Consider the following 16,075-nt stretch of genomic DNA (forward strand, 5'->3'; position numbering starts at 1 on the left):
GGCGCTGTCGGCCAAAGGAACCAAATTCTTTTCAACCTTGAAATTTGTGAGTGGGTTAAAATGGGTCTTTCTGATTTGGTCAGATGCTGTGTTACACGGACAGCACAGAATATTCACCGTTATTTAGCAGTAGGGCCGGGAAATCTGACAAATTTAGATCATGATCCATGTTGAAGACGTCCACAATCTACATTTCAGGGTAATCGTAGAGATTGTACTTCATGTCCACTTACTTCTGCTTCCAATCTTCACATGACCCCATTGGATGAATTACTTAACATGGCTCTGAAGTGATTCCTACAACACAGAGAGAAGTTGGCATTTTTTTCACTCGTCAGTGGGTTTTTTGAACGAGGCGGTCCTGTCTGCTCATGAACAAGCAGAGAGCAGGATCATCCTGTTTGCTGCTATGTCTGTGCGTTCATGTGGTGACATAGAGAAGACAGGAATCAGGCTAAAATGACAACAATGCTTACAGCAGCATCAAGATATTTTCATGTTTTGTTCCATAACATAAAATGTTAGTATGTCAGTAAATACCCCTCTTGCTAACAAGTGGCTAAATGAGACTACAGAGGTTATCGGGCACATTAAACACCATCACAGAGGTGTATTGCCAGAGCCAGAGCGATGCTAACTTCCGGGTTAGCCGACAACAACACGTCATCCCTGCAGCACTCTTTACAATGTGAGTTACAGCTAGTGGAATGGCTGATGAGGAGCTTATTACAATGAAGAACCATCGTTAATACAATATTTTGTAGTATTTCTGAGATTGTGACTCGCGTTTGCAATTAAATTGACTGTGATGTTTTTTGGCCAGATCGCCCACCCCTATCAAGCAATGTCTTAATTAATTAAGCAGCATCTGAGCTCATTAAGGCGACATCCTTTAATTGAAAGCGTCATCTGTGTGAGATGGCATTTACAGATCCGACGGCTGCAGATGAGAGACGCGGCGTCTCTGCTGCGCTCTGCCTCTAATGGCTTATTAACCATGACACCAGTCTGCTCGGGGAGAGCACGGATCACACAAAGAGCAGCTCGCTGAGCCACCCGTCATCTTTGTGTCTGCTCTCCTCTGTCTGTGTGTGTTAACCTGCGCCCGCTGGTACGCTCGCTCGGATGCAACCCCCTATTTATGCAGACGTGCCCCGGGGGGAGATATTGACTGTCCGGCCCCGTTGACCCCACTGCACTTCCTCCCCTTCCTCCCCCATCTCGCCCATTCGTGGTGCCAACCAAAAATGAGCCCTCATATTATGCTCCCCTCCCCTTCCACACTCCTCCCTTCCTTTCATTCCTCTCGCTTTCTGTCTGTTTTTTTTTATTATGTATTCCTGAGCTGCATCACTGCTCCTCTGAATGAACTCACATACTGTAAATCCAAAGGAATCACCTAATCCGACTGAAAACACACCAGTAAACCCTTGTTTCTGCATACCCTTTCCTAGCAGTTTGCTTTTGCTGTTGTAAAATCAGGGTTGGAGCAGTTAGGAAGCATCCAAAATGACCCGACAAGAACCAGTGACAGCTTCACTAATTTCCCTTGCGTGGTTAGCAAACTGTGCTCTTCTTTGTGCCACACATTTTCCACCATATGTCACTGCATCGCTCTGACTGCAAGCATGCCTGCAAGCCCGTGAATTGTAGCTCGTCTCATGTTCAGGATTAGACTCTTTGCTCGTGAATGAGAGCAGGCTCAGGCAAAGGCTGACTCCGATGTTAAATCCAACAGATGCACGGCCTCCTAAACAGAAACAGGCAGGCAGGGGGATGTCAGCTGAGGGATGAGTAGCCTGGTATTACTCTTATGCACTCTGACCCTCCTCTGCTTATCAGAAGGGCTCCCAAGCCACCCCACCTTAGTGTTTTAGTGTTTAAATTAGCATTTCTTAGCGGACCCCCTGTGGCTTTATCTATCCATGATAGCACAAGCTTGAGTCCCAAAGTTATCCTTGGCTTAGTGTAATGATTTCCCTGCACTAATCTGATGTTAGAGCTGGAGTAGGTGGGGAAGCTTAGAAAATGAAGAGATACAGTGAGAAACTACAACAATCCACAACTGCCCTCCTGACCTTTGGTCTGTTTTTTTTTTTTTTTGGTCTTGGTAGAGTATCTCAAATTCTGTCCATTAGTGAAAACTCACTGATGTTCAGCACTGTAATCTGACGACTCACTGATGTTCACTCTGGTTCCATCGCTGATTTAGTTAATCTGAAACCACTTCACTGATTAGCAACGTGACAAAAATGAAAGCAGTATTCAAGTGCTGTTCAAGTATTCTGATCCATGTGGAGCACATTAAAGTGATCACTGGCTACAGAGCGAAATTGATCAAATGATCAGATGTCAGCAGCATTCGCCCAAAAAACATACCTCGCATTTTCATTGTTTCTCACCCCTGATTCCCTTTTCACAACAGCAGGGGAACCACGTGTGGAGGAAACTTGACATTAACTGTCTAGGCCACCAAAACCCATGTGGTAACTTTGCAACAAACAAAAGGTGCACTTAAAAGCAACAACCGCATAAGTAGACCTAGATTAAGAGAGAGGAAGCATCACAATCAGTGCGTTTACAGGAAGGATGTAATACCAGAGAACATCTCTGTCTCTTTGTGTGTTTCTGTGCAAAGCATGTGCAAATGTGAGTGGACAGGAGATGTACAGCGAGGACGGATTGTCTACTAGTTTATCAATCGTGGATCTCAGACAGATAAAAAATTAACATACCATCATGTGAGCACGTTACCATGCTAGTGTTATTAACTTGCCTACATGATTAATTAATTATCATATCAGCACTACACTACACAAAATTTTCCCTTAATGACTAAATTGGCTCAGATGTGAATCAGGTTTGGTGGCAGAAATCAATAGACGTTGTCGAGGCCTCCCTTACATGATGTAACATGTCTCTGTTTGTGCATCTGTGTCGGACACATGTGCACGCAGGCATGTGCGACATGTCTGCTGTGTGTATGTGCTCCACTGGTGGCAGTGGGGATGAGGTGGATCTCATGTCTGTTTTGAAACTGAGGAGTAGCAGCTGCTCCACTGTCCGTAGGGAAGTTTTTGCTTCCTGTGGTCTACATGACACTGTGTGTGTCTCAGTGGGTTTACAGCAGTGGTCTCCATCCCGTCTCTGGTTTCTGCATCTGCTCTTGTAGCAGTCAGAGAATTTTTTCCAGAGAATGTAGTCTGAGCAAATGACTTAATAAAGCAAATATGCAATATTTTCTCTTTCATCATTAAGGGCGCATTGAAATTAAATTTAAATTAAGTTTCCTTTATTTATCTGATGACTCACAGACTTTTTCTCTCTGTCCTTGAATGCACCACAGGCCTTGGCCATGGGGGGATCCAAGAGTAAGCCCAAGGATGTAGGCCAGCGAACCCGCAGCCTCGATGGCAACCTCAGCTCTGGGGGAGGGGCTGGAGGCCACCACCTCAACTCCAATCAACAGTCCATGACACCCAATCGTAGCCCTACTGTGGATGGAGGTCTCAGTGGCAACCAGTCTATGGCCAACCCCGCAGAGCTGGCCCTGTTTGGAGGTGTAGACAATAACAGTGTCACCTCTCCCAACAGAATCACACTAGCAGGTGAGAACCTCAGCTTGAAGCATTGGGTTTTAGATTTGGCGGTGTGTTTAAAAACTTTATGCCCTGTTTGTCTTCGGCAGTGATGGAGGAAGTATTCAGATCTTTTAATTAAATGTTAACTCCGCCAATTTTACATATTAAGTTTTACAACTCTTGGAAAGTGCTACTGTTACAGAGGAAGCTGCATGTGATCTCATCAATTGCCTCCAGTGATATCACTTAATTGCATTGTGGGTAATGCAGTCGCCAGGTTTTGAAAAGCAGTCCACTGGTCTAGCATTGCACAACTGGACAGTTTACAAACAAATGATCAAAATCGATACAACAGAACCAGAGACATCACCTTTTTTATCCCACGTATTCTTCTTCTTTGTCAAAACCTGCTGCCTACATTACCCACAATGCAACCAGCCACTGAGTGACATCACTGGAGGCAATTTATCAGATTGCAGCTTCCTCTAGAGCTACAAAAGGCTTTATACTACGTTTTTAACATATGCAGTAGTACTCCCCGAGACCTGTTAACACACCTTAATGTGTAAAATTGGTGGAGCTACCATTTAAGTAAAGGCAATATTACCACACTGTTAAAATAGTCTGTTACAAGCAAAAGTACTGGACTGACTATGTTACATGAGTAAAAGTATGTAAGTTTAATCAGGAAAATGTTAAATTTAAGTATTAAAGGTAAATGTACTCAAGTTGCAAGTAAAGAAAACGACTCAAATAAAGAACTATTACTGCAAATTTGTACTTGAATAAATGTACTTAGTTACATTGTTACCCCTGGTCTTTCCCTCCTGACAGGAGGTGTGACGACCTTCGTGGCATTGTACGACTACGAGTCTAGAACAGCCTCGGATCTGTCCTTTAGGAAGGGTGAACGCCTCCAGATAGTCAACAACACGTAAGGAAAACACAGAACACAAACACACACCCTATTTTTATTTTTTTTTATCAATCTGTGTATCCACCTGTCACCTCTCATACACATGTACACACAAGAAAACTCAAGAAAAGTCTAAGAAAACTTTTCCATACACTGTGTGAAAGATGGAGGAATAACTGCATGTTGGCAAGTCCACAGATTGTCTGTGTGAGTTATTGCTCACTTGTCTTGACTGGCTGCTTTGCAACCCGAAATGCATGTCACTTGTTGTCTCTCTGAAACCTCCTGTAACCATAGGAATGGGCTTCCCTCAGCAGAGCCTGAGTCTTGTGTCACGTTTCTGCACAGTTTTTGCTTCATTCACAAAAGACTTGATTACATCTCGCTGCTCAGGCTTTTCTTCATTGCCAATTCTCGACACATAGTCCGAGACCTAGTTACTCGGTCCAGATCTAACCTGTTAAAGGGGGGTCATGCTTGTTTTTTCAAAATAGGGGCTTGCTCTATGAATCAATGGAGGTGCAGTGAACCAGATACTGTAGTGTTGCACCCCCAGTGCTTGTGCTTGTGCTTGTCCACTAACAAACTGCTGACCTAGAAGGCAGCAGCTAAGGACAATAGTGGATTATGCTGCATCTGGCCCCTTAAGCCAAAGACCTGGTTCATTAATGGGTCAAGTGCACCCACAATCCATTAACCATCTCTCGGTCAAATCAGGTGTCAGTCAAGCTCGTCTTAGCTTTCTGATTGGTCCAGTTAAATCACACAGCCATGCACTGTGACCTGATAGGCCTTTTTTTTATGATGATATCGTGCCCTCTGCATGCTCTTTTGCCTTATTGCGCCTCTCTCATCTCAAATGTATGTCGTGTTTTAAAGATTTATACTTCTATGCACTATATTGGTCATATTATGTGTCTGCTCTGTGTCCTCTGCTGGTCTTCCACTGCTCATAACGTGCTTTCTGTATTTCTTTAACCCCTTTTATTTTCCCACCATTTCCCTCTCCATCTCTCTTTCCACATCTCCAACACAAACCATCACATTTTTTTTATAGGAGGAAGGCGAACTGCAGGTTTGTGAAGCTTCTCTGGAATTGTGTTTTGAATGTGCCGTTTGTCCGCCTGCCTGTCTCTGTGTGTGTCGCCAGAAGCATATGCTGCACTGTAATACCACTTCATTAGATGTGCACAAAACCACATAACTCTGCCCCTGCCCCATGAACCCCTCAGTAAAGTAGTGAAGGGAAGTTGGTGCAAAGCCTTGCAGCACTATAATCAAAATGTAAACACGTTATGAATTTACTTTCTCTTAGTGAATCTAGTGCTGCAAGGCTACAGCAGCTTCACTCCCTGATAAGGTGTAGCATACAAGCTCCTCCCTTCCTTATTGTCATACCCACATGAATGCATGTTTGTTTATATTTACATAACTTCCTCTTTTTTTAACAGTAGAAAAAACTGGGCTTGCATTTATCAAGCTTCTCTTGGAGCCTCTCTTACAGCTCAGTTTCTGTGGGAGCTAAAAACTTTACGAGTGGCTACAGAAAATGCAAAATGATCGGCATCCCTTTATTTCTACTCTGAGATACTTGATGAACACCAGCCCTGAAAGTCAGAAAGACTGTTTGTTTTATTTGTGTCCTTGATGTTTGACGAGCCCTGGTGACACTGTGTGTTATCGTTTCATCTGTGCAGAGAAGGGGACTGGTGGCTTGCGCGCTCCCTGACCACTGGAGAGAGCGGTTACATCCCCAGCAATTATGTGGCTCCATCCGACTCCATCCAGGCAGAAGAGTAAACCCTTTTTTTTGTTTTTTCTTCCTCTGTCCCATGTTTCTGCCTTTTCACCAAGCGCATAAAAGAATTTACTTCAAATGTTGGATTCTTAACAATTTTCTTATTTATTTATCTCAAAGTGAATTTGAAAATAGCACTCAGACGCTCATTTGCTTTCTTGTCATTTTTTTAAAAGAGAATATTGATACAACTCTCTGAAATATAAAGCTACAGACAGCAGTAAGTTAGCCTAGCTTAGCATAGAGACTGGAAACAATGGGAAATATCTAGCCTAGCCTCTTTCAAAAGGTAATGAAATCAGCCTATCAAACCCTTTAAAGCATACTTATTACTACTATATCTTGTTTGTTTGACAGTTTGTGGTGGGTTATGTGTGCGACTATTTCCTCTCAGCTGGTCCTACAAGTCACTGCACCCCGCAGATACATAGTCCCACACATAACCCCTCATAATTTCCTATTTTTTTGTTTGTTTGTTTGTTCTTGGACAGGGCCAGGCTAGTATTTTCATATTTACCGTAAAACCTCGAGAGTGGTATCAATTGTCGGCAAGAAATCAAATGAGCATATTTTCCACAAGTACTCCTTTAAATGTCTGTCGTATATATTAATGTTTTCTACTCCTGGAAGACATGCATTGCTAATCTTTACATGCTAACCTGCTTGCAAACACAACTAACCCCTCTGTAACAACTCCATTTCTCACTTTTGCCTCCTGCCCCTGCAGTCATCTCAGACTGACTATAGAGTCCAGGTAAGCAGCTGTTGCATGAGTAAGCACTGCATCTGGAATGCACAGACAGAATTTCCCTGAACTTTCTTAAACCACGAGCCACAACTCACTCTCGCTTCGTCATTCCTTCTCCTCCGCCCACATACATCTTCCTCCCCTCACCAACCTGCTCCCGTGTGTTCCATGTTTTCTCTCTCAACCTCACCAGGTGGTACTTTGGCAAAATCACTCGCCGTGACTCTGAGAGGCTGCTGCTAAGTTTAGAGAACAGGAGAGGGACTTTCTTGGTGCGAGAGAGTGAGACAACCAAAGGTAAGTGTGCACTTAAATCCCAATCCCAATTTCTTATCCCTCACCCCTCATTTTTCAGGTGCCCCCTTGTCCCTCAGATCGGAGCGGTAGTGGAGTGGTAGTGGTTGAAATCTCCCCCTGTGAATTGGGACAACCTTCAAGCCCCTCATATGTCATCATTGGTGTGCCCAATGAATGAAAGTTATGTTGGAAAGCCATGGTATGGGGAGCATTAGCTATCTGGGAAGATGTCGGCGAGACCTCGATCAAAGGCCGACGTCACCACAACGTCTTCCCAATTAGGAAACACTCCCCCTACCACATCTTTCCAAACTAACTCATGCCGACACCTACAGGGTGTATGTGTGCTATTGGGGTAGAGTTCTCTCATTCCTCAGTTGGAAGTTTGCTTGTCAAAAACCTCTGTTTCTGATTGTTATTCTGATTTTCAGAAGTACAATTGAGTTATTGTAAGGCAAGGCAAGGCAAGGCAAGTTTATTTGTATAGCACAATTCAGACACAAGGCAACTCAAAGTGCTTTACAGGTGCATACAATTACAGTAAAAGCATTTAAAAAAACATTAAAACAAAACATTAAAACAAGTTAAGAAATAAAAAACATTAAAACAAAACATTAAAACAAGTTAAGAAATAGGAAAGTATGCTAAAATAGAATAGGTTTCCTGCTGGATTTACCTCCCATTGTTCTACTTGTCACTCATTCCAGTGCACTTTATAATTATCCTTAAGACCCGGTCGTCACCGCGAATTCAGTTTGTTTACGCTACAAATTCTGAAAAAGCAGCCAACCAGCGGTGATAACCTTAAGAGACCCCTTGTCTCCACTTGGTTCCACTCGGCCCTGAGTTGGCCCCCAATCCAGCGGTAAAACAGCTTAATAGGAAAAAACACCTTTTTTTCCTATTAGCTCCGACGTTCCCAGAACCCGGTATTACTCTGCCCTGAATTGGTCCGAGTCGCCCAACTATCACAATGATCAATAAAAATCCAGCAAAAATTACTATTCACAATAATAGAAAACCAAACCATTGTACTAAAACTGGTAAATATCATATTGCACCTGTGGCAACAAATTGAACTCAATACCCACCCAGCCTTATTAAACAGTAGAACTATGCTAAAGGGGCTAATAGTGTTATGACTTTTAGCATTCTCCAAAAACAGCCACGGGAGTGCTAATGTAGAGCTGAGTTTAACACAGAATACGAGAGAAGTGGATCTACTTATTCAGTCTATGGTATTGATCTACACTCCTATCAACCATTTTGCCCTGGGAATGTGTGAAAACATACTTGCTGCAACTTTATTTTTACACCATTGATTTCCAGTCATTTTTTCACATGCGGTCGTGTTTTTGAAGGCTTCTCCATCTGCTCTTTTTTATGAACTTGTAAAATGTTCAGATCTCAACACGCAGCTCAGTTTAAATTCTTTGACATGTCCTACTAAAATGTACCGAGAAGAAGAGCACAAATTCTCTCTCAGTCAGACATGATACCCTGCTGTTCGCTGTGCGTCCCGCTGTGCTGTGTCAGTCATGTGGCAGTGTGGGCACAGAAGAGAGACGAATCAGGCAGATGGGAAAAGGTTGGATGTGACGCCTGTGGGACTCGGTCTGGAGATAGTTCTAATAGGCAGCTGCTGCTGTTGCGACTGCTGCAGCAACACAGTCCCCACGGGTTCAGCTGGCACTGTGTGTGTACGTGTGTGCGACTTGTGTACTAATGTACATTACGGGAATCCTGTTGTTTCCTGTTGTTGGACATGTATGTAAGCTCTGCATAGAATGAGAAAGGGAACAAGGTGAGGCGGGGTGCAGGCAAAGTGAATAGATGAGTGAGCAGGAGCGGTGGAGAGGTGCTGGGTGGGTGAGCTCGACAGAATTAGGTCAGCGTGGAGCTGAGGGTAAGGACTGTACAACCCACAGGCCATATCACCCAGTTCAAACATTCAGAGAAGGGAGGCATCGCCTTGGGCCGCTCTGTGATTCACAGTTTTTTCACCGGACTGACGCTGCCCCCAAGTGGCGGTATGAGCACATTGTCACCCAAAAATGAAAGTCTAATTTCCCTTATTTTTATATCTGTGTTTATCACCCCATTTAATTTGTTGCCTGAGCACCAAACAGATTATTCATTATTGATTCTTCAATCAATGGGCGGGGGCAAAATGGCTCCCCAGCGCCCCCTAAAGGGCAGCCCCTGCGGATAGTTTTACCTAGACGTATGAAATTTACTATGCATGTGTATCTTACCTAGACCTACAAAAAAGGCTCTTGTCATCCTGACCTAAATCCAACAGGAAGTCGGCCATTTTGAATTTAGTGCTTATTTTTGGCGATATGCCTGTGTTGTTCTTTAATGAACTCCTTCTAGAGCTTTAATTTGCTCTTATGTTTTTTATGATATTGTGATTAATTGTACGCAAAATACTTAGATGCAGATTATTAGAATCAAACGTATTGTGGCACATTGTCTCACACATTATCATATTTGCTTCTCCTCTTTCCAGGTGCCTACTGTCTGTCTGTACTGGACTATGACAACACCAAAGGGCTGAATGTGAAGCACTACAAGATCAGGAAGCTGGACAGTGGAGGCTTCTACATCACATCACGCACACAGTTCAGCAACCTGCAGCAGCTTGTCAATCACTATCGCAGTAAGTGCACTAGAAATGCAGTGCTTCTACTTGCTTTATATCTTCTATTTTAAAAGAAATAAGAGTGTGATGTCATATTTTTTAAGTTAGTCGCTCTATGATCGGGAAGGAGGCTTGACCCCATTCTCTGTCTTCTCTTGTGTCCTCCAGAGCATGCTGATGGGCTGTGTCACAGTCTAACAGACATTTGTCCTGTACTGAAGCCTCAGACTCAGGGCTTAGCAAAGGATGCCTGGGAGATCCCGAGAGAGTCTCTCCGTCTCGACCTCAAGCTCGGACAGGGCTGCTTCGGAGAGGTCTGGATGGGTAAGCCGGGCTTTGATCTCTACTTTGAAGAAACCCTGCGTGTCCAATCCCCAAAACAATGAGGACAGAGAGTGCTCACTGAAAACAGACGTTTCAAGGCACAGTTCAAGTAAAATATGAACAAACTGTATGAAGACTAAAGTGCATAAAGAAGTTATATTCTTCCATGAATATCTTCCCCCAAGTGCACTAGACCTCCTTGTCTCTTTAATGCTTTTATTTTTGCTGTAGCTCATAAATTAATGAGGGAAATAGTGAATTTCAGTCCTGTAAGTATGTTTATGAAAAGGCCTGTAACGGGACGTCTTCACATAAATGTTACAGGCCAGTGGTAACCAAACTTTTTGATAGATCTAGCCTCCCCCCACAGCATCATTTTACCTCAAGTATCCCTTCATCAACACCACCCGTCCAAATTTGATTAGAAGAAACTGATATTAGTCACCTATTTAGGATATCGCTACAATATTTCCCATACAATTAAACTATTTAGGTTGTTTGTATTTGTACATCCTCAATTTGGAGTGGCAGAAGCAAGATGTTTCAAGCGTTTACTCACATGACTCACTCATTTTTGCAATCTTTTATCAGGAACATGGAATGGTACAACACGTGTGGCGATAAAGACTCTGAAGCCCGGCACGATGTCCCCTGAGGCCTTCCTCCAGGAAGCTCAGGTCATGAAGAAACTGAGACATGAAAAGCTGGTTCAGCTCTACGCTGTGGTGTCGGAGGAACCGATCTACATCGTCACGGAGTACATGGGACAAGGTCAGCATGGTCGACTTATCACAAATCAATGATGCGTTTACTGCCTGCAAAAATAAATATTCTACCTTACAAACACATAAAAAAAATACAAATACAGAGGAGTATAATATTTCATCAGGATATTAACACAAAACAGTGTCATACTAACCCGCAGTATGTTTCCCTGCTAACAGGTAGCTTACTGGATTTCCTGAAAGGTGACATGGGTAAAATGCTCCGCCTCCCCCAGCTGGTGGACATGGCATCACAGGTCAGCACAAATAATCTGCTGCTGCATCAGTTTAATCCGCTCAAAACTCAATCACAGGTGTTTTCCTTCAGTACAGACAATCACAAATCTTTGTCTCTGCTCAGATTGCTTCAGGGATGGCTTACGTGGAGAGGATGAACTATGTGCACAGAGACCTCAGAGCTGCTAACATCCTGGTGGGAGATAACCTGGTTTGCAAAGTGGCTGATTTTGGTCTGGCTCGCCTCATTGAGGATAATGAATATACTGCCAGGCAAGGTAAGACCACAGGAGGGCGTTGTTGGCTTTTAGCCTAACTTTGTCACAGCTTCTCAATGTGGCAAAGTGGTTCCTGACATGTTTAGCTTGTATCTATTTATGACCTCACATCAAAGGTTATGGTGTGTTTCCTGTTGCATAGTTAGCATGAAGAATTGAAGAGGTGAAATTATCCTGTATTTCAAAGACAAAATAAAAAATGTAAACATCAACACTATTTTATGTAACAAAGGTAAAACCCGTCAGATTTGGGTCCCAGCACTTAAATTGGGAACTACTTATGTTCCACTTGTGGCTATAATGTGTTGGAAAACAGTGTGATTCATGCAGCTGATGTGCTTCTGTTCCAGTCTGTGCTTTAATTTTAACTTGGTGATAAACCCCGTCCTCTTGTAGGAGCCAAATTTCCCATCAAGTGGACGGCCCCTGAGGCTGCCCTGTACGGCCGCTTCACCATTAAATCTGACGTCTGGTCATTCGGAGTCCTGCTGACTGAACTGGCTACCAAAGGCCGAGTGCCCTATCCAGGCAAGGATCATTATCTCCTACAAAACTTTTTTTAGATCATGTTCCACCAGACCAACAGCATGAAGATTTACGACTGGGAGTATTTTATTAGCTCATGATTCAAACTGTAATTATGTGTTTGTGCCGTCGTGCCTCCAGGTATGGTGAACCGGGAGGTGTTAGACCAGGTGGAGCGTGGCTACAGGATGCCGTGCCCGGCAGAGTGCCCTGAATCGCTGCATGACCTGATGCTGACCTGCTGGAGGAAAGAGCCCGAGGAGAGGCCCACCTTCGAGTACCTGCAGGGCTTCCTGGAGGATTACTTCACCTCCACGGAGCCTCAGTACCAGCCAGGAGAGAACCTGTAACTGGGCTGAATGTGGAAATGTGCATGCGTCATGCATGTGCAAAACTGAGCATGTGCATCTACTTCAGAGTGCATGGACGAGTGTGTGTGTGTGTGTGTGTGTGTGTGTGTGTGTGTGTGTGTGTGTGTGTGTGTGTGTGTGTGTGTGTGTGTTGTATGTGTGTGTGTGTGTGTGTGTGTGTGTGTGTGTGTGAGGGTGTGTATGTAGAGTATGACGGGGCAGGAAGCCGACTGCATTCTGGGTACAATCAATAGCTCTCTGACATCGAGGAGTGTCGGTGGGACATCAAACCAATCAGCAACATTCAGTTTCTTCTTCTTTCCAAAGTCTAACTCCAACGTGTCAGCTCTGAGGAAAAGACTTAACTGTGGTATTATTCTGAGTTAACATGCTGTTCTCTTTGTTTGTCAGTTAAATCCACACCCGATACAGCCAAGCAGGTTTTTCTACCTTCCTTGTGTTGCTAAGCCGCCCTACTTATATACATTCCCCGTGCATTCTTCCTGTGTTATTTCACCTGACGCACCGTGTAGTGCATACGACACTAGATTATGACATTAAATGACTGCACGTGGGTCAAACAACTCCCGAGAATGAATGTTGGATGCAATTATTGTCCTGCTGAAAGCGCCATGTCTATTTTTACAACATTTTCCTGGGATGTACACATGCTCAGAGTCTGTCTTCCATTTTGCCACTTGAGAAGCATTTATTCGGGACGTACAATAATTTGCCAGGATGTTTTTGGTCTCAAAATTTTTCAAAAGTTTTGTTATTAGACCTGGATCAACTGGAATATATTCAGGTGAACGATAATATTTTACGCTTTCCCCTGTGCAACATCGAGGCTAGTTTTTCAGCTGCTGTGACTAACACCCTTGGTTCCCATCAGAGCAGTGTAGTCTCGCTCGCCAGTCGGACGAATCGGTTTATCGCTGTGATCAACAAAACAGCTCGACACAAAGAAGAGAGGAGGCAGAGTCCGTCTCTCTATTTTCTAATCGTGACTTTTCATAAAAACAAAATGGCTACTGATCACTAACGGTCGTCTCAGGATGGAGAAGACTGAAATTCTGCTGCAAGGATTTTTGTGCCAATGAAAATCTCTTTTGTACTCTCTTCTACTGTGTAAAAGTGTATTTTACTACTCTGAACTTTTCTTACAATGAAGTCTGAGTTGTGTAAGCGGAGATTCTGCTGTTCTTCTTCTGAATGGATCATCCACTGTTCTGAGATCCTGCACCTGTGTACAGTACCGACCGGCTCACCAGCCTGGTCTCAAGGTGTTGTTTTCAAGCATTTAAATTAAAAAGAAAATCAGGTGAATCTTCTTTCATGTCTCCTTTCAGTTCTGACCTTCATTTAATATGTGAAGATTTTCCACTTTTAATTAGCTTCAGCATTTCCCTAATTAGTGCATCTTCGAGCACTACCTTTACACTGGAGATGTTAATGCTTGATAAATGAGCAACAGAGTGATGCTGTGCTGGTTATGCCTTCCTCCAGCCTGTAGGGGGCAGACCAGAAAAGCCTTCCCATAAACAGCATGTATAGCAAATAAATTGGAGTCTTCAACCTTAATTGTAAATATCCTTAATGCTAATATTTTTTTTGTATATATCATCTTTATAATTTATTCCTTTTAAAATAACCCAATTGTTTATTTTGCTTTCAGCATCACTGTTCAAACGTTAATGTTTATGGTACTTTTATGGGTTGAATAACATCTGACAGTAATGATATAAATATATATTCTAGAAACACTTTTACATTACAAGTATGTTTTTTTTGTGTGCACGTATTTCTGTGAAACTTATCTTGGTACCTTTTTTCAATATGACTGACAGAACTGGGGAGGAGAACTGCATCCCCTGACTCACCCCTCGTCTCGCCAGATACTGATCATCTACCAGCATTACTCCTTCCCATAATACAATCAAAACCACAAATGTTTACATCGTGATAATCTTCTAATCATTTTGGTGCTGCTTCAGAGGCTGGTAAATGAGCAGGAAATCATTCTCGTTAAATATTTCTGTTTTTCTCACTACACCTGATCCAACATGGTGTGTGTATGTGTGTGTGTGCTGCCATCACCTGTACTTCCGCAATCGCTCCATGGTTTTCATAAAGCACTCCTGATTATGATTTAATAACTCCAAAACGGAAGACGATGTCCCACGAATGGAAGGACTTTCATATCTGTGTAGTGTCTACTGTGTCCTGTGGACATGGGTTATGCCACACTGAATGACCTGCATGGGTGTGGTGGGGTCACCTGGCATCACCCCCCTCTCTTCCTGACCTGTCTCACTGAATGCTCATGAGCAAAAAAAAATGTGGAAAAAAGTCCACGAGAAAGGTCGTGTCGTTTGTACGCAGCCTTGCCTACAAGCCAAGGACGTTTCCTGTGGGGTTCTGTGGGTTTTCTTTCCGGCTATGCAGATATTTTTTTAAATCTGTGATATTCCTACATATACTCTTTTCTACTGTATTCAATGGGAACTTCCAGATAAATCGCTCTTTGTTAAATCCTACTGAATATTGTTCAAAGTATGTTTGAATAAAAATTTGTATATTGCCAGCTGTTATCCTATCTTGTTTATCAACTGTATGAATTCTGTTTCTAATCATCACTGAGTCAATAAGGCTGTGATCAAAGGTCGAAGCCAGCAATGGTAACCTGACTTGACAGATGGTTTGAAACATGTGATCATGTGATTTCACTAATCAAGGCTGCCGGCAAGGTAACAATGACTTTGATTAATAGTCTGTTGCCTCAGTGTTCAGTGATGTTTCGCACGTACAGCTACAGTATCATGAATATTAGGAACTGCACAGGAAGTCCACAATTACATCGTGAGTGGTGATCACAGCATGAACACATCCAAGTAGTAATACTATAATACTATAGTAGTATGGATACAATACCATTGGGTAAAAGGGTAACACATATTACTGCTTGTAAAATTACATCTTAACTTATCGACAGTAGTGTGGTTGATTCTACCCTGAGCAGAGCATATGATGATTGTGTTCGCAGCTCAAGAACATTTTTCATCTCAAATTACTCTGAAATCACATCATAACAGGATCAAATCAAATGTAACATTGTATGATTACATACTTATATCTATTACATAAGTTTGCATTTCATGAGGCAGTTTATACTGTACTGTAGTGTAACAGAGTGCAGGAAGAAGTATTGAAATAATTCACTTAAGAAAAAGTAGCAATCCCACAAAGTAGAGAAGCAAAATGTACCAAAAATATAAGTAAAAGTACTTATTATTGAGGGCTGTGTCAGCATTATAGTGTCATATTGCATTATTTGACTACTATTGCTGCTGCTGACAGTTTTTTAATGCAATCTAGTCGACGTGGAGCTAGTTTGAGCTACTTTGAAAACTTTTTGTATGTAAAATTTTGTAGTCTAGCTGTCACATATGTAGTAACAATATTGTCGAGGTGTAAAGTAGCATGAAATATAAATACCAAGTAAAGTACAAGTGTCTCCCAACTGTATTTAATCCTATATTGTAGCAGTAACTGCTCAAAAAACCCTACGTGAAGCTGTTATATCACGTGTTACCTCATAACTTTTCCTCATTTT

The 16,075-nt window shown here is 42.6% G+C and overlaps 1 protein-coding gene across 1 annotated transcript in view; it reads left to right on the forward strand.

Annotated features, from left to right (window-relative positions):
* Positions 1 to 13,788, forward strand: part of src (v-src avian sarcoma (Schmidt-Ruppin A-2) viral oncogene homolog) — a 28,490-nt gene extending 14,702 nt beyond the window's left edge. Inside the window, exons 2-12 of the mRNA XM_073470578.1 lie at positions 3,347 to 3,608; positions 4,416 to 4,515; positions 6,195 to 6,293; positions 7,237 to 7,340; positions 9,853 to 10,002; positions 10,153 to 10,308; positions 10,900 to 11,079; positions 11,253 to 11,329; positions 11,434 to 11,587; positions 11,984 to 12,115; positions 12,254 to 13,788. Of these exons, the coding sequence (XP_073326679.1) occupies positions 3,356 to 3,608; positions 4,416 to 4,515; positions 6,195 to 6,293; positions 7,237 to 7,340; positions 9,853 to 10,002; positions 10,153 to 10,308; positions 10,900 to 11,079; positions 11,253 to 11,329; positions 11,434 to 11,587; positions 11,984 to 12,115; positions 12,254 to 12,462 (1,614 nt within the window). The 5' untranslated portion in view covers positions 3,347 to 3,355 and the 3' untranslated portion in view covers positions 12,463 to 13,788. The remainder of the gene's footprint in view (positions 1 to 3,346; positions 3,609 to 4,415; positions 4,516 to 6,194; positions 6,294 to 7,236; positions 7,341 to 9,852; positions 10,003 to 10,152; positions 10,309 to 10,899; positions 11,080 to 11,252; positions 11,330 to 11,433; positions 11,588 to 11,983; positions 12,116 to 12,253) is intronic.
* Positions 13,789 to 16,075: the final 2,287 nt, after the last annotated feature.

The sequence above is a fragment of the Pagrus major genome, chromosome 7 (genome assembly GCF_040436345.1).
Source record: "Pagrus major chromosome 7, Pma_NU_1.0".
NCBI classification, from domain to species: Eukaryota; Metazoa; Chordata; class Actinopteri; order Spariformes; family Sparidae; genus Pagrus; species Pagrus major.